General features: G+C 44.8%; 10 protein-coding genes across 11 annotated transcripts; 3 read left to right on the forward strand and 7 right to left on the reverse strand.

Annotated features, from left to right (window-relative positions):
* The first annotated feature begins 127 nt into the window (after positions 1 to 127).
* LOC128301119 (uncharacterized) lies at positions 128 to 1177 on the forward strand. Of its 2 annotated transcripts, none has more exons than XM_053037449.1 (2): positions 128 to 266; positions 337 to 1177. In XM_053037449.1, the coding sequence occupies exon 2, from the start codon at positions 428 to 430 to the stop codon at positions 875 to 877; it is 450 nt and encodes a 149-aa protein (XP_052893409.1). In that variant the 5' UTR covers positions 128 to 266; positions 337 to 427; the 3' UTR covers positions 878 to 1177. The 2 variants fall into 2 exon arrangements, with proteins under 2 accessions (XP_052893409.1, XP_052893408.1); XM_053037448.1 differs by having other exon boundaries at positions 351 to 1177.
* A 41-nt stretch (positions 1178 to 1218) lies between these two features.
* LOC128301121 (uncharacterized) lies at positions 1219 to 1734 on the reverse strand. Its single transcript, XM_053037451.1, has one exon. The coding sequence runs from the start codon at positions 1732 to 1734 to the stop codon at positions 1219 to 1221; it is 516 nt and encodes a 171-aa protein (XP_052893411.1).
* A 444-nt stretch (positions 1735 to 2178) lies between these two features.
* Positions 2179 to 2716, reverse strand: LOC128301120 (uncharacterized). The gene has a single exon (XM_053037450.1). It carries the CDS (start codon positions 2711 to 2713, stop codon positions 2183 to 2185), a length of 531 nt encoding a protein of 176 aa, XP_052893410.1. The 5' UTR covers positions 2714 to 2716; the 3' UTR covers positions 2179 to 2182.
* Positions 2717 to 2995: 279 nt separating this feature from the next.
* On the reverse strand, positions 2996 to 5773 carry LOC128302460 (protein asteroid). Its single transcript, XM_053039289.1, has one exon. It carries the CDS (start codon positions 5739 to 5741, stop codon positions 3093 to 3095), a length of 2649 nt encoding a protein of 882 aa, XP_052895249.1. The 5' UTR covers positions 5742 to 5773; the 3' UTR covers positions 2996 to 3092.
* Positions 5774 to 5952: 179 nt separating this feature from the next.
* LOC128300350 (PCI domain-containing protein 2 homolog) lies at positions 5953 to 7530 on the forward strand. Its single transcript, XM_053036374.1, has one exon. The coding sequence runs from the start codon at positions 6203 to 6205 to the stop codon at positions 7388 to 7390; it is 1188 nt and encodes a 395-aa protein (XP_052892334.1). The 5' UTR covers positions 5953 to 6202; the 3' UTR covers positions 7391 to 7530.
* LOC128300351 (cysteine protease ATG4B) lies at positions 7330 to 9825 on the reverse strand. Its single transcript, XM_053036375.1, has 5 exons — positions 9219 to 9825; positions 8788 to 9133; positions 8643 to 8722; positions 8021 to 8581; positions 7330 to 7958 (listed from the first exon to the last, which is right to left on the reverse strand). Exons 1-5 carry the CDS (start codon positions 9328 to 9330, stop codon positions 7894 to 7896), a joined length of 1164 nt encoding a protein of 387 aa, XP_052892335.1. The 5' UTR covers positions 9331 to 9825; the 3' UTR covers positions 7330 to 7893.
* A 531-nt stretch (positions 9826 to 10356) lies between these two features.
* LOC128300552 (mediator of RNA polymerase II transcription subunit 30) lies at positions 10357 to 11694 on the reverse strand. The gene is made up of 2 exons (XM_053036653.1): positions 11347 to 11694; positions 10357 to 11273 (listed from the first exon to the last, which is right to left on the reverse strand). The coding sequence occupies exons 1-2, from the start codon at positions 11465 to 11467 to the stop codon at positions 10444 to 10446; spliced, it is 951 nt and encodes a 316-aa protein (XP_052892613.1). The 5' UTR covers positions 11468 to 11694; the 3' UTR covers positions 10357 to 10443.
* Positions 11665 to 12807, forward strand: LOC128300554 (bis(5'-nucleosyl)-tetraphosphatase [asymmetrical]). The gene is made up of 2 exons (XM_053036655.1): positions 11665 to 12124; positions 12251 to 12807. The coding sequence occupies exons 1-2, from the start codon at positions 11952 to 11954 to the stop codon at positions 12501 to 12503; spliced, it is 426 nt and encodes a 141-aa protein (XP_052892615.1). The 5' UTR covers positions 11665 to 11951; the 3' UTR covers positions 12504 to 12807.
* LOC128300553 (uncharacterized) lies at positions 12649 to 13927 on the reverse strand. The gene is made up of 2 exons (XM_053036654.1): positions 13801 to 13927; positions 12649 to 13733 (listed from the first exon to the last, which is right to left on the reverse strand). Exons 1-2 carry the CDS (start codon positions 13864 to 13866, stop codon positions 12927 to 12929), a joined length of 873 nt encoding a protein of 290 aa, XP_052892614.1. The 5' UTR covers positions 13867 to 13927; the 3' UTR covers positions 12649 to 12926.
* A 263-nt stretch (positions 13928 to 14190) lies between these two features.
* On the reverse strand, positions 14191 to 20027 carry LOC128300748 (signal transducing adapter molecule 1). The gene is made up of 6 exons (XM_053036925.1): positions 19465 to 20027; positions 17569 to 17729; positions 17386 to 17502; positions 17024 to 17296; positions 16892 to 16954; positions 14191 to 16824 (listed from the first exon to the last, which is right to left on the reverse strand). The coding sequence occupies exons 1-6, from the start codon at positions 19505 to 19507 to the stop codon at positions 15235 to 15237; spliced, it is 2247 nt and encodes a 748-aa protein (XP_052892885.1). The 5' UTR covers positions 19508 to 20027; the 3' UTR covers positions 14191 to 15234.
* Between the last annotated feature and the right edge of the window lie 264 nt (positions 20028 to 20291).

Here is a 20291-nt window from a genome sequence, read left to right on the forward strand (position 1 = left end):
CTCCTTAATGCAAAATGTACCTCTAACCCGTTACACTACGCGTGAGTTAAGGTGCGCTCGCTTGATCGATTTTACTCACGTCTCACTTGTTATGACATTAAGCGCTCACCCCTATGAATCACCCGTCGAAAGACCTCAGATGAAGCATACCGATATTGCGATGCGTGGTGGATATTGTTAAATTAAAAACGGAGATCGTTTAGTTGTGACGAGATTATTGAAAGCCTGCAATTATTAACTCCTTATTACTAGTATGGTGAATTATAGTAAGTGCTTTGCGCGTATTACATTTAATGCGGCGAGCAAAAATCTTGATCAACGTGCGATGACTCACAGTGTGTTTTTTTTAGCCTCAGTTCCATGCTTTGTCCACTTCTATCAAATTCAACCTGATGATCGCTATTCGCGAATACCGAGAAAGCAGCAGATGTGTCGCTGGGACATGTTGCACAGCATGAAATGGGAACTTTCTCAGGAAAGTGAATACATTCCACCGAGTGCCGTCGAATGTGGTACCAGCAAGCGAACGAAACTGTATTTGGGCCGTGCGGAACACGCCGGTTCCATTACACCCGGATTCATCGATCCGGCTAAGAAGGTGTGCTTTATACCGTGGGGTGGAGAGGCCCACGAGAAAAAGGTGTACGAATTCCTGTGCACACCGGGTGAGTTTGTACCGTGTACCGATACGAACATACTGATGCGTGCCACACCGGCCGGCGTATCCGAGGAGGGTGAACCATTGTACATTGGTAGGGTAAATGTGAACGGGAAACTTGTCTGCGGAAAGGTGCAACGGTCACATGCCGTTTGTTACATACCGTTAAACAGAAAGGAGATGAATAGCATATACTATGACGTGTTTATAAGATCTTAAAACTAAGCGCGACAATACTTATTACACGGAATATGCTCACATCGCGATATATAATATCGCGAGAGCGATATTTTAAAGGCTGTGCGAAACATGACTAGCTAGAAAGGAATCGATTCCATTCATCGATATTAATGTGAGAGGTGTTAATTACGACACAAAAAAGGAACAGTATGAAAATAAAGATCTATTTTACACTATCGACGTAAGCATGGACTGAGGAAAGAATTGGAAGTAACCCAACGAACTAGTTAATTGCTTGTAAATCGTGTGAATAATTTATTTCATTGCTTAGAGGTAGACAACAATTAATAAGTAGGCAGTTTCGAGAAAGGAGAATTCAGTTATCCCTTGTATCCGGTCATGGAAACGAAAATATCGTATTCGGTAAATGCTCTCTCTACACCATCGATTCCGACGTAGCAGCATAAATGTTCGGGTTGCACCTTACCGACAATGGTGGTAAGGCCCAAACGCACCACTCCAATGTAGAGTGGATTTCCTTGCTCGGACACACCACCTCGTAGCGCACCTTCCGGGACGTAACCTCTGCCAATACGGACGAATCTTCCTTCGTAGCCGCACAGCACCTGGTAGTCGCGTTTTTCATGTTCTTCACCGCCCCACACAATGAGGCAAGCCTTCTTCGATGGCACAACCCGGCCTGGTACGATCGATCCACGGTGCTTTGCCCGTCCGATGAACGTGGTTTCGCCTTCATATCCACCGACGACCGCATCCGGCGGTACTAATCCTTCCGCCGCCTGTACCCATCGGGCACTATCCCAGTGAACACTTTCATTGTACCCTTGTGAGGGCATATTGTGAGTAACATGGTAAGGCCATTTTTGGTTGTACATTGCGAACTATGATAAAATATCACCGCACTTTCTTCCGCTCAAAACGGAACACTTAAAAAACCCTTTGTGCCCAATAAACGAATGCGGAGCAAAGCAGTTTGCTATCAAGGCGCAAATTTTATGTATTCCACTTATTCTATATGCGTTGCTTTTTTCGGCATGGTGAAGAATTTCAGCGAATACATTTCACGCATACACTGTCGAAATATAGTCTGTAGCATTGGAATAACATATCGCGTTTTGCGTTGGGTTGTACGCGTTTATGCACATACGCACACCATCAGCCAACTTTTTCTAAATTGCGTATTTCCTATTTTCCTTTGTTTTTAAATTTCGTTGGCTTTTGACCATCCACAGTCATCAAACCGTATTTTAAATTCACTTTTAGCAGCACGATTAAATTTAATGTGTGAATACGCGGTGCTGCTTTAACCTTTACAGGAATTCTCTAGGACGGATAAGGATAGTCCGCCAGCGATACAAATATCTCATAATCTTTGAAGCATTTTTCAAACTTATGCACCATGGCATAGCAGCAAAAGTCTTCCGGCACTATTCGTCCCACAATCGTCAAAGATCCTAATCGTACCAATCCAATGTACATGGCCTTTCCACTCTTTGTTACACCGGCTTGCAGGGAACCGACCGGAACGTATCCGCCAGAAGTTTGGACAAATTTTCCCTCGAACCCACACAGCACCTGGTAATCGTGCTTTGCGACCTCTGAACGATCGTGACCGATCAAACAAGCCTTCCGCGAAGGAATCACTCGTCCCGGTACGATCGATTTGCCGTGCTTTGCTCGTCCGATGTAGGTTGTTTCTCCTTCGAAGCCTCCGACAACCGCATCCGGCGGTATTACACCTTCTGCAGCCTGCACCCACCGGGCACCACTCCAGTTGTAGCAATCGTTGTAACCATACGAAGGATATTGTGGTGGAGGTTGATCAAATCCCTCAATGTGTTGCCTATTATACATGGCCCTCTATGCTCGATTTGTTTGCACTTTCTTTAGGTAACGTACACCAGCAACGATGGCGCCACAGTGTCGCGTTTTTTATAGATTTGTTTTCATCCAAAATATTCGTATCACGCACACAACGTTCGAAGCGTACATACGCACAACTCATCATATGTTTGGGTATGTTGCGCTCAGCATACTTCTTGTCGACCGTTGTGTGGATCGATATTCGCACAGTGGTTTACATTCACGAACACGTTTTCAGGCGCTGTGCAATTTTCAAATGTGAATGTTCCAGGGGGTTTCTTCGAAATGATTCCTTCATTAGCTTTTCTCACTCTCTCTATGTTACCCAGCAAATTTTGAACGCTTTTCCTTCAACACGATTTATTTCCCTTCAAGCAGTTAACAAAAGTTGGCTAAACTTATTATTTGCATCAACAAATGCATCATCGTCGCTTTCGCTCGTATCATCAGGCTTTTCCCAGTCATTAGCAGGTCTAACTTGTTCCTGAGCGTTTCGTTTCGCTTGTCGTGTCGCCTGGTCTGGCTTCTTTGCCTTCACCTTCGCCTTGGTCACACGTTTCCGGTGCTTCAGCTCTGGTACATACTTTTGTACAAAATCTACCATAACATGAACTGCTGCAAACAGTGCCGGCGATTGTCGAAACATGGTCGAACGCTCGTATTCAAACAGATCAGCACGTGCCTTTATCCAATCATACACATTGTACACGAACACAGTGTTGTACAGCTCGTGCATGTGCAGATTATCGTATGGGTAGCCTAATAGCGGGATCAGGGCATACAGGTTAAAACAAATCGACTGGAAGTTGGCCAGTGTGTGCATGGTACCGGGGTCAATCATTACTTTACGTTCTCCGGGAGGCTTTTCGTTAATTGAAAAATGTTGTATTAACTCATCGTATGCCATCATCAGTTCCGCTCGAGAAGTCCCACCCGTTAGCTTGTTGTAAAACGTTCTATTAAAATCAGCCCCAGATGGTTTCGTGTTTTTTTGTTCCTTGCATTTACTGCCGTTCGTTTGATACGTTTTTCGCTGCTGTTCCAGATATGATTGATTCTGTTTCCGGAACTGTTCCACATTGCGGTTCATGCTTTTCAACGCTTTATCAATAATTTGCAGCTGTAAAATGCATATAATCAGTGCATGCACGTGCGCCAGGTTTACGCTCCAACAGTTTTTAGCCCAATAGATTATTGCCAAAAAATATAACCTTAAATTGTTCGGTACGCTTTTAATCGTTCGAAACAAATCTTGCCACTGTTCAATACCGGACTCTTCGAAGATCTTTTGCAGCAGGATAACGTTGGGCAATTTGGTCGGATCGTATGCTGTACCAGCAGGTAAGGACACGTGTTTTATATAGAAGTTTCTTATTCCGGTACTGTTCCTTATTCTGGTGATGTATTTGAATTCGGTTGTTTTAACCTTAAACCCAGTTTTAAGTATTGCAAAAATGGTTCGCAAAATCGGTAAACTTAGTGCATTGGAATCCGGTTTCCGGATGTCCTCAATTTGAGGATAGTTTAGGTAGAAATTTGAATGCAACAAATCTGCCAAAACACGTGGCACTTTCGCATCACGATAAAGTTCTTTAAACCATTCGGGCCAGTTACGGTCGGTGTAATTGTTTCGTATCAGAACCTGTTCTGCTAGAGGATCTTCATCATCCATAATTTGCTCATCTGAATTTGTTCCTTCGGTGGAAAGTTGTGCGTTTTCCTCTTCACCTGTAACATTTTCTTCTGAGCAAGAATTATTTAGTGACAATTGATTGTCCTCTTCATCGTCACTCTCTGAAATCGGTTCGTCCTGGACATCCTCATTGACAAACTCACTGTCTATACCACATTCCATATCGAATTCTTCTTTCGATTCTGCCTCTTCATCAACATCTCCTAATTGAGTTTGTAGTTCTTGCTCAAGGTCTTCATCTTCCAATGGTGCTCCGATCTCTTGATTATCCTGCAAATCAAAATAATTGAAAGCTGTGCAGTCCTCACAATTATAGCCACGCATCGCCGTCAGAATCTGTCGGTAGACGATCTGCTTGTGTTCTCCTTTGATGTGGCAAATAATTGCCCGCGTAGCCGATTGTAGTGTGTGATTTTGCAACCACTTAAGGAGCACTTTTATACGACGCTCGTATCGATTGATTTTTCGGTTTACTCGACCAGTCTGTATCGCCTGATAGAATGGTTTCAGTACGTTACGTTCGATGTAATCATTCCCGAGCAGTACCGCAAACAGTGGTATCATCTCTTTTCCGAGCCGTTCATGTGGCCCGGTTAGATTGTCGATCGTGTACAGGCAGCAGTCTAGATAGGTATACGTTTCCACTCCATCGCCTTCAATTGCATCCTCATCACCAAAGTGAGCGACATATTTTATGCCATCGTTGCGATGTTTTGCTTTCTTGTGCTGTTTCCGTTCAATAACGCCTATCTTAAAGTTATCCCCTTCCTTGTCCGAAATCTTGTGGAACACCTTGTTCGACAGCGTTACAAATGGTATGTACTGTACGTCATGGATGTAAAAGTCCGAATCGTAACTCAGCACTGGGCAGTTTAGTTTTCTAGCCAAAATCGCCACCTCATCGTCTGCCTCAAAGGCACAGCGCATGAAGGAAACTTCCGATGCCCTCAATGCATCGACAAACACCTCACGTAACATAGGCGGCGAAGTGAGATTGATCGTAGCCAGGTGGAATCCTTTCATTTTCTGAATTCTTTGCACCATCCGGTACCGTACGAGGGACATCTTTCGCGATTCGTACCCACCATCTAAAAGAACGTAAGGAGTAACGTTAACCAGCTTTAGCTTTTCAAAAAAATCCACCACAATCCGATAGTAAACGTCGTAGTTTCCACCGAGCGCCACCCCTCTGTTTTGGGATCGTTTGAACAGCTGCAGGCACAGGTTGTCGCCATCGATGACCAATTTGGAGTCGTGCAGCTCGTAAGGCTTCAGGTAAACTGCTGCATTTGCACCGATAAATGTTGTTAAACCACGAACTCCCATTTTTGCTATGGGTTTACGGTAAAATCGCCTCGTTCAAACTTATTTTCTGCCTCTGCACGTGCGATTTGTTTACATACAGAGCAAATGGTTCAAACTTCGTGCAATGTTTATGATGCATAGTTCGAAAATTAGCAGTTAATATCACTTATCTTCCTCGAGATAATGGTTTTATTAATGGTTTATTCGCAAATAGGTAAGACAATAATTCTTATAATTTTTTGCATTATTGCATTGTTGCATTTTTTGGATTTTCGGTTCCATGCCCTCATCTAAAAGCCTCTACAGATTTTTTGCAAACACCCAACAGTTCAAACTGTCAGACGATTGTTGATGTTTGTAGTCCCGCATAATTCTACACACTGCGCGATTTGGAAAAGTTTAGTATTTCTGCAATAAAAAGAAAATACCTTAATAATATAAGTGAAAATTCCATTACTTGAGTAACAAAACTGAGTGAGAACATGTATCTGCACGACTATTTAAATAAGATAATGCGTGTGTGGAATGCGTACGAGGGCCAGGCAGTGGCTCGGTTTCTGTCGCTCCAAGATATCCACGTTAACGACCCGAACCTGTACAAGGAAAATCCGGATGCCGCCGTTAGCCGGCAGTTACCTACTCCGCTGGATGAAATCGTTTCTGCCCACCTGAAAGCCGTCTACCATCTAATGCGTTCCGAAGCGCCAAACTACACCGAAGCGTACCGTCACCAAACGAGCTGCATCCAGGCGGTCGTGAAGCTGTTGCAACAGATGAAGGAAGAAAATTGGATCCTCCCGATTATGTACGTCGTTTCGATCGATTTACGGCTATTGGCGACTAAGTGTGAACAGCAAACGAATTTCTCCAAGTGTGGAGAAATCTTGGAAAAGGCCGCTGAAAGTCTTATGTCGTGCTTTCGTGTATGTGCCGGCGATACGCGGTCGTCAGACGAAGACACCAAGCGACTCGGGATGCTGAATCTGGTCAACCAGTTGCTGAAGGTGTACTTTCGCATTAACAAGCTGCACCTGTGCAAACCGCTCATCCGTGCGATCGATAGTTCGAACTTTAAAGACAGCTTTTCTCTAGCGCAACGCATCACGTACAAATACTTTGCCGGCCGGAAAGCGATGTACGATTCGGATTTTAAAAATGCGGAAGAATATCTCAGCTTTGCATTCGACAACTGTCCGCGAAGGTTTACGAAAAACAAGCGGCTTATACTGATCTATCTCACCCCGGTCAAGATGCTGCTTGGGTATATGCCCCGGAAAGAGGTACTCGAACGTTACAATGTGCTACAGTTCCACGATCTGGCTTCAGCTGTAAAGGAAGGAAACGTGCGAAGGTTCGACGAAGCGATCCGCCGGCACGAAATGTTCTTCATAAATGCGGGCGTGTATTTAATCGTGGAGAAGATGAAGATACTCACGTACCGAAACCTGTTCAAGAAGGTACACCAAACACTGCAAACGCATCAGATCGATATGAACGCGTTCCAGACGGCGCTACAATTTTCCGGCGTGGAGGATGTTTCCATGGACGAGACGCACTGTATCGTGGCAAACTTGATATACGAAGGGCGCATCAAGGGATACATTAGCTACCAACACAACAAGCTCGTCATATCAAAGCAGAACGCATTCCCGAGTGTGGTGGCCGCTTGATCCAGGGAGGAGGACGTTTTCGGCGCGATGCCAAACATTATACAAACATGAAGCATTTAATATACGAGAATACATGTCTCCTCGTGACACACAGAAACCGTAAGCGTGGGAAACGTATCCGCTTACAGGTTGTTGTTACGCATTTTATTGAATTGTTTTTCTTTTAGCCCTCCGAAATGGGTTTATGCTTTGTCGAATCCAGCATCCATCCAACAAACGTCTTCAAGTTGCTTGTTTCGTAACACTAAAAATCTACCGTAACACAGCTTTACCACATACCGAGCGCGAAAAGCGGCAACATTTTGAATTATAACTCGTCTATCTTTTTCTCGATGTATTCTCCCTTTGAATAAAATTATTGTGTACTGCGCGCGTGTGACAAAAAGGAGGTGGGTATTGCAGCAGTATGAATTCCTCAGCAATTATTCTGGGAGAAAGCTTATAGCGCTATCATGTTCGATCACTTTACTCTAGAGATCGTGCAGTGTGCCGTGCCCAGGCTGCTAGGCTATAATCTCGAACTCCTCGTCCGAATCGTCGAGCGTACGTGGTTCTACTTCTTCGAATTCTAAAGCAAAGTGGAAAACAAACACGTGAACATATTGTGTCTTTCCCGTACAACAACCTTACCTTCATTCGGAATTTCGGTCGCCGATATCACATTGAAGGCCTCGGTTGGTCCACTGTTCTTACGCGAAGATGCGGACGAAGCCGTCGTCGGTGTCCACGGTGCTTGGCGTGTTTTCGCTACCTCGAACAGTGCTTGGCTGGTGCCACCGTTCAGACTATCGTTAAACCGGCTCACAAGCAGATCAAACTGCTGCCGGCTGACGCATAGAAAGCACACGGCCAGCGACGGATCCATTGAAGTGAAACTGATCCGACTAGCGTACCGCTGGTGAAACGTTTCATCTTGCTCCTGTTCGGCAGGTTCCTGTTTGTTGCCGACCGTGCCTACCCGCTGGACCGTGTGAGGATCCAGATACAGTGCTTCCTCCCCAACATACCCGATAAAGTAGAGCGCTTGATTAGGTCGGCCACCGATCATTCCACAGCTTCCCGGTAGCTGAAAACATTTCTTCAGTCCTTCGATATAGATTGGATTTACTTCGCTAAGACCCAACCGCAGTGGGACTATGAGTAGCAGCGGCTTCCAAACATCGGTATCTTTTTTATCTGCACATAATTCAACTAGAACGAAAATGAAGTGTAAGGATCGGTCTCTGTTTTCTGGGAAAAGGATTTCACTTACCTATCTCATCCGTTGCTACCGTATTGTCCAGGGCTACATGAATGACTAGCCTGCACCAGTCGTCAAACTTGACCAGTTTTCTGAAAATGATCACGAAAAGTGATTCGTTAAATGGCCTGACTTCGCACAACCTGTTGCCACCTACTTCAACACCTGCGCGACCGTATTCGGTCCGAACCATTCGCCGATTCGTTTCTCCTCAGAGGAATCGCCCATCAGCGCAATCTGGTGCAGCGAAAACGGTGCCTGCTTGCTGTCCTCAAAACGGTTCACAATCTTGAGATAGATTTCATCTCTCGTTTCCGCTTCCCACACCCAGTCCCGACCGAGATGCAGCTGTATCAGAGCCTGTGCTAGTACCATCTGTCCGCAACGCAACATACAGCCCCAACCTTTGTCCGTGGTTAGCTGTGTGTTGCCAATCGGTACGAATCCTTTGCGGTAGGTACACCACAGGCGAGATTGCACATCGTGTCGTATGATTTCGAGATCTAGTTGGAGCAAAGGAGAGGGACAAAGCGTGTGAAACACAATACCATATAATGGAAACACACGGAGTAGCAATAGGCAATTTACCATCGGTAGCGTGATATTGCTTTCCCAGTATAAACACAGTGTCGCTCGTCTTCGGTATGTCATCCGGTTCGATGGCACTGCTCAGATCGTACCCAACATATGCGTCCAGCATTTTTGGTGAAATTATGTTATCGTTCGTTTGTTGCCCGCTGGTTGGGTGATAACATTGGCCTACTTATGTCCGCACTACACAGCAACGCAGGACGACGACTACTCTGGTTGGGGGGATAATTATTGAGACACTACTTATCACCCACCAGGATGAAGGTGCACGGACCACTTTGAAAGCTACGTGTTGTAATTATGATACAAACGTCGCAAACGGCCAGAAAGAATGTTTTCGTTCTTTCAACCGAGTGTGTGTCCAATCTCTTGTACACGCAACTACTACGTCTTGCTGACGAAACGGTACAAAAAACACACACAATATTCTTACTTTACCACATTAAAAATTACACACAGCCCCGGATTACAAACAACCCCTAAATGTTCCCGTATTTGTTGCATTCGCGGATGCTTTCCTCGTAATAGTCGTGAAACTGCAATGACAAAGAATCGTGCATACCAGCACCAGCGACAACGACGAGAAGGGACTGTGAGTGAAATTTCTTTTGTTCGTGTTTGTTATTATTTTCATCCCCCTCCAATCGTTTGACATTATGCGTCGCGCGTCTATGCTTGCTAAACATACGCACAATAGGGATGAAAGTGGTCAAACATATTTGTTATGGTTTTTGATATTTTTGTTTCTAGATGTTTGGCCAGATGGAAATGTTAAAGGTATATTTTTGTTGGCTAACTTGTTTCAGATACAACTTCATAGACGTTTTCCATCATCTCATTTATTCTAAATTTAAATCGAAAACCAAACATATTTCTGATCACGAGTTGTTCTACACAGTTTCATAGCCCATGTTTTGATGATGCATTTTCGTCGTGGGATAACGCACGACAGCCTTCACCGAGCGTGAGATTTTATGAAACAGATGCTTTTTCGTGAGATGGGAAAATAAGTAAAAAGAAAAGGAGAACATTCGATAATAACACAACGTGATGCGCTCTAAAAATACCTTTTGCCGCACACTAGTATGGGAACGATTTTTCAGTGTAGCATTACTAAAGAACAGAATACTGCAGGTAAACTTAAACACACATTTTAGCGCGTATATTGGAGTGGTGCATCATTCTCTGATTATCTTAAGCTAAATCCGTTCCGTCTATAACCCTAGCATCGTCTCATACTTAGCATCGTGTTTATCTCCCATATAGTCAGTCGTATTTTGTCGATAATTTCACGCAACTGTTTGTTCTTCAGCTGTACCATCGCGACCAGTTCGCGGTTTTCCTGTAGCGCCTTCTTGTACTCCTCCGTGTGGACTGGCTCGGTCCGCTCAATCTCACCCTTCAATGGGATCAAACTTTCCACGTGCGTATACTCCATGCCCTGCTGGCAATTGTCGTTACACTTATCATACAAAAGCCGCAGTCGTTTGAACAGTAATCGAATCGTGCGGAACTGTTCTTGCACTTTCGCCTTCTTGTCGTTGCTCGACAGCTGGCCCTGGTTCGTCCCGTTCGGGGGTTGTATCGAGCGCAGTATGCCGAACACTTCCTGAAATCGGCTCACAATATCCTGTACCGTTTCCTGCCCGATTCGGCACAACGAGAGAAGATTAAATTCGGCTTTCTGTTGCTGCTGTACGGTAGTTCCTCCACCCGGTTGATTCGGCGGAACCGATTGGTTCTGTGACTGAGGATTACTCATCACGTTGCCGGGGCCAACATTCCCGCCCGGTTGTTGCATGCCCATCTGTGAGGATGGTTGAGTAGGCTGATGGTTCGGATTCTGTCCGACCATTTGATTTTGACCCGGCTGGTGCTGGTTCGACGGTATCTGCTGGGGATTGGGTTGCATTCCTTGTGCGATTTGTTGTTGCTGCTGCTGTTGCTGTTGGTTTTGCTGCATCATGCCCGGATTGAGACCCATCTCCTGATTGCCCTGGCCGGGTACACCTTGCATTTGTGGGTTGTTCATAACGTTGTTTTGATTAAATCCTGTACAACGTGACGGTAGAGGTAAACCTTTAATATGGGATTCGCGGAACAAGTGCAGGCATCTTCTACATACCCATCATTCCCATTTGGTTGGGAACGTTCATTTGATTTAGGTGTTGCTGAATGATAGGGCTATTATAATTACCCCGATGCCCGCTGGGGCTCTGATATCCTCCCGGGAACTGGCCGGACATATTTGATCGACGATTGTGAAAAAATCCAATACCAAAATTCCCTCGTCCGCTTGGTTTGCTACGCTACGGATGCGGCAAACTTGTTTTGGCAGCGTGCAGTGTGTCAAACTGACAACGGGCAAAAATGCACCGTTTTCAAACCGGTTCGGTAAAACCGGTACACCCTGTGCCGGTCGATGACAGTCACAGATGGTTTTTGTTTTGCTTGGTGCGCTGCACTATTTTCCGTGATTTCATTTTAAACACGCCGCGTTGCATCGGACAAAGTTCACCCCATTTCGTCCCGTTTCCGCGTTTCAGTGCAGCAAAGCATACACACACAGGCACACACACGTGCACATATTGAGTTTAACTGTACAAATATTATTTGCGTTACTCAGCATTTCCACCACTGCAACGGATTTCTTTCTATCTGCGTCGTTGCATTGTGGTGTTTTTGGTTTGACGTAAAAAAGGACCAACCATTGAACACAAGGACAGCAAGATGGCAAAGCGAGCGGCCGGCTTTCTCATATTTCGTCGACTGCGCGAACGTATCGAGTATCTTATGCTGCAGGCCTCGTACGGTCAACATCACTGGTCACCACCGAAAGGTCACGTCGATCCGGGCGAAGATGATTACGCGACAGCCCTGCGTGAAACGACTGAAGAAGCCGGGTATGTAGTATTCGCCTGTCCCGTCCCTCCCCCCAAAAGTCGGCAAGGTCAAATGCTCTTCTTCTGCCTCTTGCTAGTACATGCAGTTAATTGTGTGTGGTTGTTGTCATTGTACTTTTGTTTTAGCTATGCAGAAAGTGACCTCAACATCTATCGGAAGCAATCCTGCACGCTGGAGTACAAAGTGAAGGGACACGATAAGGTTGTCGTTTACTGGTTGGCGGAACTACGCAATGTTTCCCAGGAGGCAAAGCTATCCGACGAGCACCAGGACATGAAGTGGCTGGACTGTGATGGGGCGATACAAATTGCGGGCTACGAAGATTTCGCAAAGATGGTACGCCAATTTGATGCTAAAATTAAGGCAAACGAGCTGTGAATGGACGATGAGACGGTGGTATGTGAGATAGCATGTTACGAGTACAACTTATTTATCCTCCCGTCTTGCACCGTCTTTTTCCGCGCTGTGGCGTTTTACACTTTAATATCTATATATATATAAATATATATACAAACCACACTCAAACAAATATGCGCGCGCGCCAAACGCTTTCTCTAATTGGATAATGAAAATTATCGATTGTTCTTTACGACTACTGATTGTAACTTTAACCTCGATTATATATGATGTATCGGCAAGTGAAACTGTTCACTTTAAACAAACTAATAAACGAAGTCATGTTATAACGACAGTCGACCGTTGTTTACCTATCGCATTATAATCATTGCAAACGCGTATCTTTATTGCCTGTATAGTTATACAGTCATACATAACTATACACTACACCTACTGGCCCACGGTCTACCTACCTTTCTTACGGTACGCACTTTTACTAGGTTCACATTCCATTTCATCCGGATCTAGTTCATTGTCCATGTCGTACCGTTCGTCATCCTGTCCCATCTCGCGCCGGAACAACTCCTGAAACACTTCGTACTCTTCCAGCGTAACGTAAGCCACTTTCACCGCAAACCGCTTATCGCTCGTGTCAGTAATCTGATGAACCGGCGGATTGCCGGTTGGTGTACTTTTATCCACCTTCAGCGAACGCGGCTTAAACAATCCCAACCGCTCCAGAAATGTATGCCGACAGCGTAAATGGTCCAGGTCATAGGCAAAGGCACAAGACTTCACCACTTCCAGCACTTCATGTCGCATGGTTTGCATCAAATAGAGGATCTTCGCTTCCGTCACGTGGTGCTCATCCACAACCAGGTTCGGTGCATTCAGAAACAATCGATACACGTTTTTACGTGTCTCAAAATGGGAGTGAAGAAAGGCGACACGTTGCGCCAGCTGACCATGATTTGTGTATTCCAGCAAGTAGGGATGAGCCGATAGCAGCACTTTCATGTGCACATCTCCAAACTGGCAGGATCGCCAACAGTGAAGGCTTTCCGCGATCTTTTCCGGCGGCCTTATCAATATGCTCGGGTGGCCACCGATAATGGAAAGCATTTTTTCCACCTCCAAACCTTCGGCGGCGAGTTGATTCACTGTGCGGTACCATTGCTCTGGAGCGTATTTGGTTAGTTCTGGTACGGTAGCTAGCAGGGCACCAATGTTTGCCTTGTCCACACCGTCAATGGATGAAGCGATCGTTTCGGCCTGGAAGCGAACACGTTGTGGTTAGATTTTGCGGTACCGTGCCAACAGATACCGTGCCAACAGTTACCAATTTTGATGAGCTGCTTGTAGAGCAGTACCTTCGCAGCAATGTTGCTGAACATCTAGTAAACATGGTAAAATTATTCTATTCCTGTTGGAAACGTGATATACGGCAGTCCAGCAGGGTGAGCGATATCAAAACAATAACAAATCGGTACAGTAGCTCAGAGTTGAGATTGGACCATGGTTTATGTTTTATTCGATTCTTCTTTAATGTATGTTGACAGATGTGTTCTTTGTAATTGAACTGGATAAAATTGAATTCGAATGTGTTATAAAAAATAAAATCTTTTATCATAACAGAACAGAACGGAATATATCGTCGCGATATTCACGATGTACTATTTTTAGTTTGAAGCACTGTAATCCTTGACAGCTGTGTTGCACCACTGTATTAACCCTGGAACATCAAACAAAACAGTCATAGTTCCATCATTTTCCAACGAAACACACAACCAGATTCCATGAAACTGTTATTAATTTAGTATATTTATTTTTCAATGTAGGGTGTGTATGTATGTACGTAGCTCAACTATTATACAGCATTCCAACCGGGTTCATCTTTTACCATACGTCCACTTCGCTTCCTGCTACCACCGGAGCAGCGCGACGCTCCGTTTTTACCAAGGATAACAAACACCCAACCCAACTCGGGCCGCACTAACTACCGAACGACCGGCCGACCTCTACATGATATTGCGCATATAAATACATATCCTATATATTCACTTTTTACGCTAAATCCTATTCTTTTGTAGATTCTGCGAATGTTCAAAAATAAACCCTTACACATGCCTTCATAAATCTAGCCTTCATTACTGCTCCATTTGTTTTGTTCATTCCTTCGGTAATCACACTGCCGGAATCGTATCCAGCGGCAATTCTTCTATGCTGTTTCAAAAACGTAATGCATTTAGTAATTTATTATTATAATTATTATTGCCAGCCAATGGAGTTGCACAATCTGATCCAATTATTAACCGGGCATGCTTTGCCAGCTAAAATCAGCCCAGTATAAAGTAAGGCTAGGGACTTCCTTTTTGCGTGAGGGTATATTATTTTCGTACAGCCTTTACCGAACAATCGTCGAAACAAAACAATGTATAATTTATCTTCTTTATCAAGCGTTCTTCATTCTACGATACGATGCGACAGTCAACAAAAAATGTTACAGACAACAGAACGCTAATTTTTTCTTACGCTCATTTATGGCTAGAAAAGTTGAGTTAAAAAGCATACCTTTTAAACCGCTAGGCTACCATACCAATACACCCATTCATATTCATTGAACCAATTCCGCTCCCCCGAGTATCCGGTTCCGTACCGAACCGAACCGAATCGAAATTCAATCCAAAAACTGCGGCTGTTGGTCAAAATGTTTGTTTCGGTTTTTGGGTGATCGGGACGGACCCGCTCCCATTTACCAATTTCCTATTCCTGCTTACCGCTGCTGCTGATAAATGGGAATGTTTTGGGGTCCCGTATGGTTTGTGTTGATCGACAAAGGTCCACCGACACCACCGGGTCCACCGGGAGGGAACATATTCATTGGACCACCCATGGGAGCGAAATTTCCCATCGGCGGGCCCATCTGAGGCATGAACTGCTGCTGTTGCTGTTGTTGATGGGCTGGCAGTGCACCAGAAGCGGGTGGAAAATGACTCGGCTGCATATTCATCGGTAAATGTTGGGTTGGATGATGGTGATGGTTCAGGTTCGGTTGGACCGGCTGGGTGGACGTTGAGGGTGGTCCGCCCGTAACGGGCACCGCACCAACACCCGGTTGCATTCCTTGCGGTGCGGCATTTTGCTGTACGGTTTGAGACACTGCCGGTTGGGTTTGCTGTTGCGGTTGCTGAGGAACGTAGCTGGAATAGCTGACAGGAGGCTGGCCAGTTGGTCGCATTTGGGGAAGCGGATGCTGGTTTGGGTTTGTTGGCGCTTGCTGCAGTTGATGGTGCGACGAAGGACCGGCCATACCGACTGGAGGGGGCGACGTGGGATTGGCAAAACCTTGCGGTATCACCCCGTGCTGCGGGGGCATCGGCGCCCCTCCGGTCATATTTGGCATCGTCTGTGGAGCAACCGTCGTGGTTGATTGTTGGCTGCCAATTCCAGCCAACGATGTGGTCGGTGCAACCTGCGAAAGCATCCCGTTTGTGGTTGGACCATTTTGCGAGACTGTCTGCATAGATCCACCCTGTGCCGGATGAGGCTGGTGGTGATGGTGCATCGCCGTTTGTGATGGCTGTTGCTGTTGTGGCGTGGGAAACTGTTGCATCGTGCCAACATTCATCTGCGACATATCGTGCCGAAGATGGGCCATGTTGTATCCCGGCATCGATGGTGGTCCTCCCGGTGCCATGGGATACATACCCACGCCCGGTAGGCTCTGGTACATGGCCGGCATACCGTACATTGGATTCATTGGTCCGCCCACATATGCACCGGGCGCACCATAGCCACCCGCAGCACCTCCCATCGACATCATCGCCGAACGGTCCGGTTCGCGCATCAGATTGTGGTACAGATTAATCGCATCCACCAGATCGCTGCTGAGCTGCGTTAACTGGGCATGCTTACGATCGACCCGCTCCAACTCCGCATCAATCATCGGCCCCATTTGGTTGACAAGCTGCTCGAGCTGCAACATTTCCTCCGTGTCCTGGGAAGGATCTTCCGGGTCGGCTTCGTGTATCAGATGCAGCAAACGATCAATCTTTTCTTCATTAATTTCAACCGTCACCGACTGTAGCTGCTTCTGCTGTCCATCCTTATCTCCGTCCAGCTTTTGCTCGTCCGAAAATTGCACACTCTTTTTCGTACCCTTTACTCCAGTTGCCGCAGAAAGGGATTCCGGCTCCACGGACAGATCTGCCGTAACAAAGTTGGATGGGAAAAGACCCTCGCCGCGTTGGTTCTGTCCCTTCCACCAGTTTGGATCGGAATCATCCAGAACCATAATGATTTCTCCTGCTTGAAACGTTAGCTCGTTATCTTCGGCCGCTTCGAAATCATACAACGCGCGCACCTGTTGAATGTAAATACAAATCTTTAAATTACTTCCTTCTTAAAAACAACATTTCCAACTTTCCTACCTTTCGCGGTTCGACAACCGGTGCCGTGGATAACAAAGCGGAAGGATACAAAGACGTAGCGGTCTGCAATGAAAAGAAAAAGGACGCCACATCATTATTGCATCATTCCGGTCGTTTCAATTTCAAACCTACCGTTCCTGACGATGACATCATTTTCGGCGATTGCGTGTTCTTGACTTCCTTCAATGAAAGTTCGATCGCTTTCGCAATGTCATCTTCCTCTTGCTGACTAGACACGACGTTCGGATCTTTGCTGAGCGTCGTTTCGCGCTTTGGTGTTGCGGATGGATCGCTAAAATCATGCCCCTCTTCGCGCAGCTTTTTATACAGCGAAGGTATCAGATCGAGCTGCGGATCGGACTTGAACACATCCTCTGCCCAACGTTTGAGGGTCAGCTTTAGCTTCTGTTTATGTATAAAACAAATACGAATTAAAACAAAAGAAAAGATTATAAATTCAACTCTCGAGAAGAAATCCTTCTTTCATTACTTACCGTAGTCACTTTAGGTTGACTTTTCTGCAACAGCTTCTTGAACTCCGTCTCAAACTCTCGGGAGGCGACTTCCAGGTGAAACTGTTTGCCACAATTATTAACGCATGCATCGAGAAGCTGAAATAGAGCAACAATGTTCGATTAATGTGTATACATATATATTGTAGTTAGTAAAGTATGTACCGTGATCGCTTTCATAACCACATGAGGATTAAGTGAATTTAATCTTTTTATTATGCATTTTAGGCAATCCTTCGGTGTCGCTGATCCATTGTTTACACGGTCACAGATGTCTAATATAAGTCCCCAATTTTCCGTCGTATTGTTTTCACTGGTAGTTTTCTCTGAAAAAATTAAACGCAAAATGTAAATATCTTATTGAATGTAACTGTTTGAATTCCTTTGTATTCCATGATTGGATTAGAATTAGAATTTAAAATTAATAATGTATTCATACATAAACATTATTATAGCTTTGAAAACATCAACTACCAAACTACTTTTATGAAAGAAGAAACAATAGATGATTATGGAACTTCAGTTCATACACAATTGACACGTTCAGCGCCGCATCCCCATATTTGGGTGATGTCTTATTAAAATCATGGCGTTGAACGTGTTGAGGAATTGGAATATTGCTCCAGTATATCGCTCTGATTAATTTAACCATAATTTTTACAACTTCTCAAGAGGCTAAACTGACTAGGTCCCCTCCTTGCTGGATCCCGAATTAACTTAATGATTTAATATTATCGTTAGCTTGTTTTGCGCATCTGTATACAAACAAACAAATAATATGGTTTTGCGATCGATGCTGAACGTGTATCGCAAGGTCATATTTCAAAACCAGAATGTGTGTGCAAACCCCCGTATCAGTTATCGGGCAACGATCAGCTAAATAACACACAATGACGAATCAATGGTGGCTGGGCTGCTGCTTTTCGCTGTGAATCCGTACAAATGACTCATATGCGGTGTACAAGTACGCAGCACTGTATAGTACAATCTATAATTGGTGAAGTGAGAAATTGTCCGGTTTGGTTTTGCTATTGCCTAAAATAAAATTACGAAAACAAACACACTCTTGAAAGTGATAATTGAAAGTGAGGAGTAGGAACAACAGCTTTATGTATAAAACTGGAACATCGCAAACTGAACTGAAAATGTTTAAACATTCCTGCAAAACAAACAAAAAACAGACATTCTGAAACATTGAAACCGGAGAACAACCGTTCGATTAGAACTTGTACGGTTTCCGGAGGTCGCACTTTGTAGCGATAAGCGGCTACGCAATTCGGACAGCTTGCTTCTGATATTAGTCAGCGTCTTGAACCATCGTGTGGACTTGTTTGTTTTCTTCCAGGTTCCTACCATCATCTGTATCTGTATGCACATATTAATCCGTACATGTCCCTGAATAAGGAGGCGTTAAAGAACATGTAAACAAACAACTGTACCAGTGTCTGTTGTGCCATTTTCATGGCTGAATAAAGAATGCTATACGGATCGGGTACAAGGGCAATCTCCAGTAATCTCCAATAGAACCAGAAGATCCGTATGCTGGTGTTGTGCCATACAGTGAACAATGGTCTGAATCTTTGCCTGCAAAGTAGGCTACCATTCTATAATTTTAGCTTCCATTGCTTAAACCCACGATGTGTTGTATTGATTTTTCTGCGTCGTTAACAAAGTAAACTTCACCGCTTTGGTCATCCGTTATCAACGGTATCACGTCACACTTTACCTAACACTGTTGACCTCTTCGGTTTTCATCGTCGCCGGCTGATGGAAACGTTTTCATTCATCTACCCACCGAGACAGTACACCATCCGTGCACACATCCTAATTTAATTAATAAACCTCAATTGCAGGAATGCGTCGCGATATTGGTGCATTGTGTCGCGATACTTAGGGATATAAATCGCTACACATGTTTTCCTGCGTTTTTTTTTTTGCTAAAATGCTAGTTGAGGTAAATATTTATTATTGACCCGTCACATGGGACATGACGAGTCGTGAAGTTGTTGTCCTTCGTGCATTGATATCACGAGTGGGGACAGAGGTTCTTCGTGCCCTTACCTATATCTGCGTTGAGTGTAGACGACGTCCCAAACAGACTCATGTTTGCTGACGTGAAAGATGTTCCGGTTGTGTACTACGCTGGATGCTCCTGCTGCTGCTATTGCTCGGCGTTAACGATCCGTCCTAGTGCGCCACGTACATTAACTAACAGCCCCCGGACAAGATTTTCGGGTGTGGATTGTACTGTTTCTTCCACTTATCGGTACGTCTTTGTCCAGCACTGGAACAGAATGGAAACTTCTGTCTAGAGTATCCCGGAACTCCGAGGGTTCACTTTCACCCTCTGTACGCACACGCAAGCACACAAATCCCACTCCTACAAAGGATCGCTGCGGGATGGAATTTTTTCGTGGTATTTCGCCCTCTTTTGTTTCTGCTATTGACGTTTACACCTTCGCCCGTACTTGGCCGGAGTTGGAAACGATGCCCTGTTAATTTAGCGAACCTACAATTTACTATTGCACGCAGTCCGTGAAGAACTTTTCCAACCGAACGACACACTACACTGTACGGTGCATAATTTGTGGAAAAAGTATTGCGATGTGTTCCGAATTATGTACTTTTCCTCTCTGTGTGTTTCAGCAGGCGATGATGAATCAAATCGACAAAGATGACAGGTTATGTTCTTCCTCTTGTTCGTAGAAGGGGTGTTTTTTTCTATTTATCAGCTGTCATAATACGCACCACGAATGAATACACTGTGAAGCGGTAGGGTCAAGAAAATTTAAAAAAATATATATTTTACTCCATTGCCATGCAGGAATGCAACATGAAATATGATTTTAAAAAATCTCTGTTTCTATAACTTTTAAAATAATGCATAT

Source organism: Anopheles moucheti, chromosome 3, assembly GCF_943734755.1.
Source record: "Anopheles moucheti chromosome 3, idAnoMoucSN_F20_07, whole genome shotgun sequence".
NCBI lineage: Eukaryota > Metazoa > Arthropoda > Insecta > Diptera > Culicidae > Anopheles > Anopheles moucheti.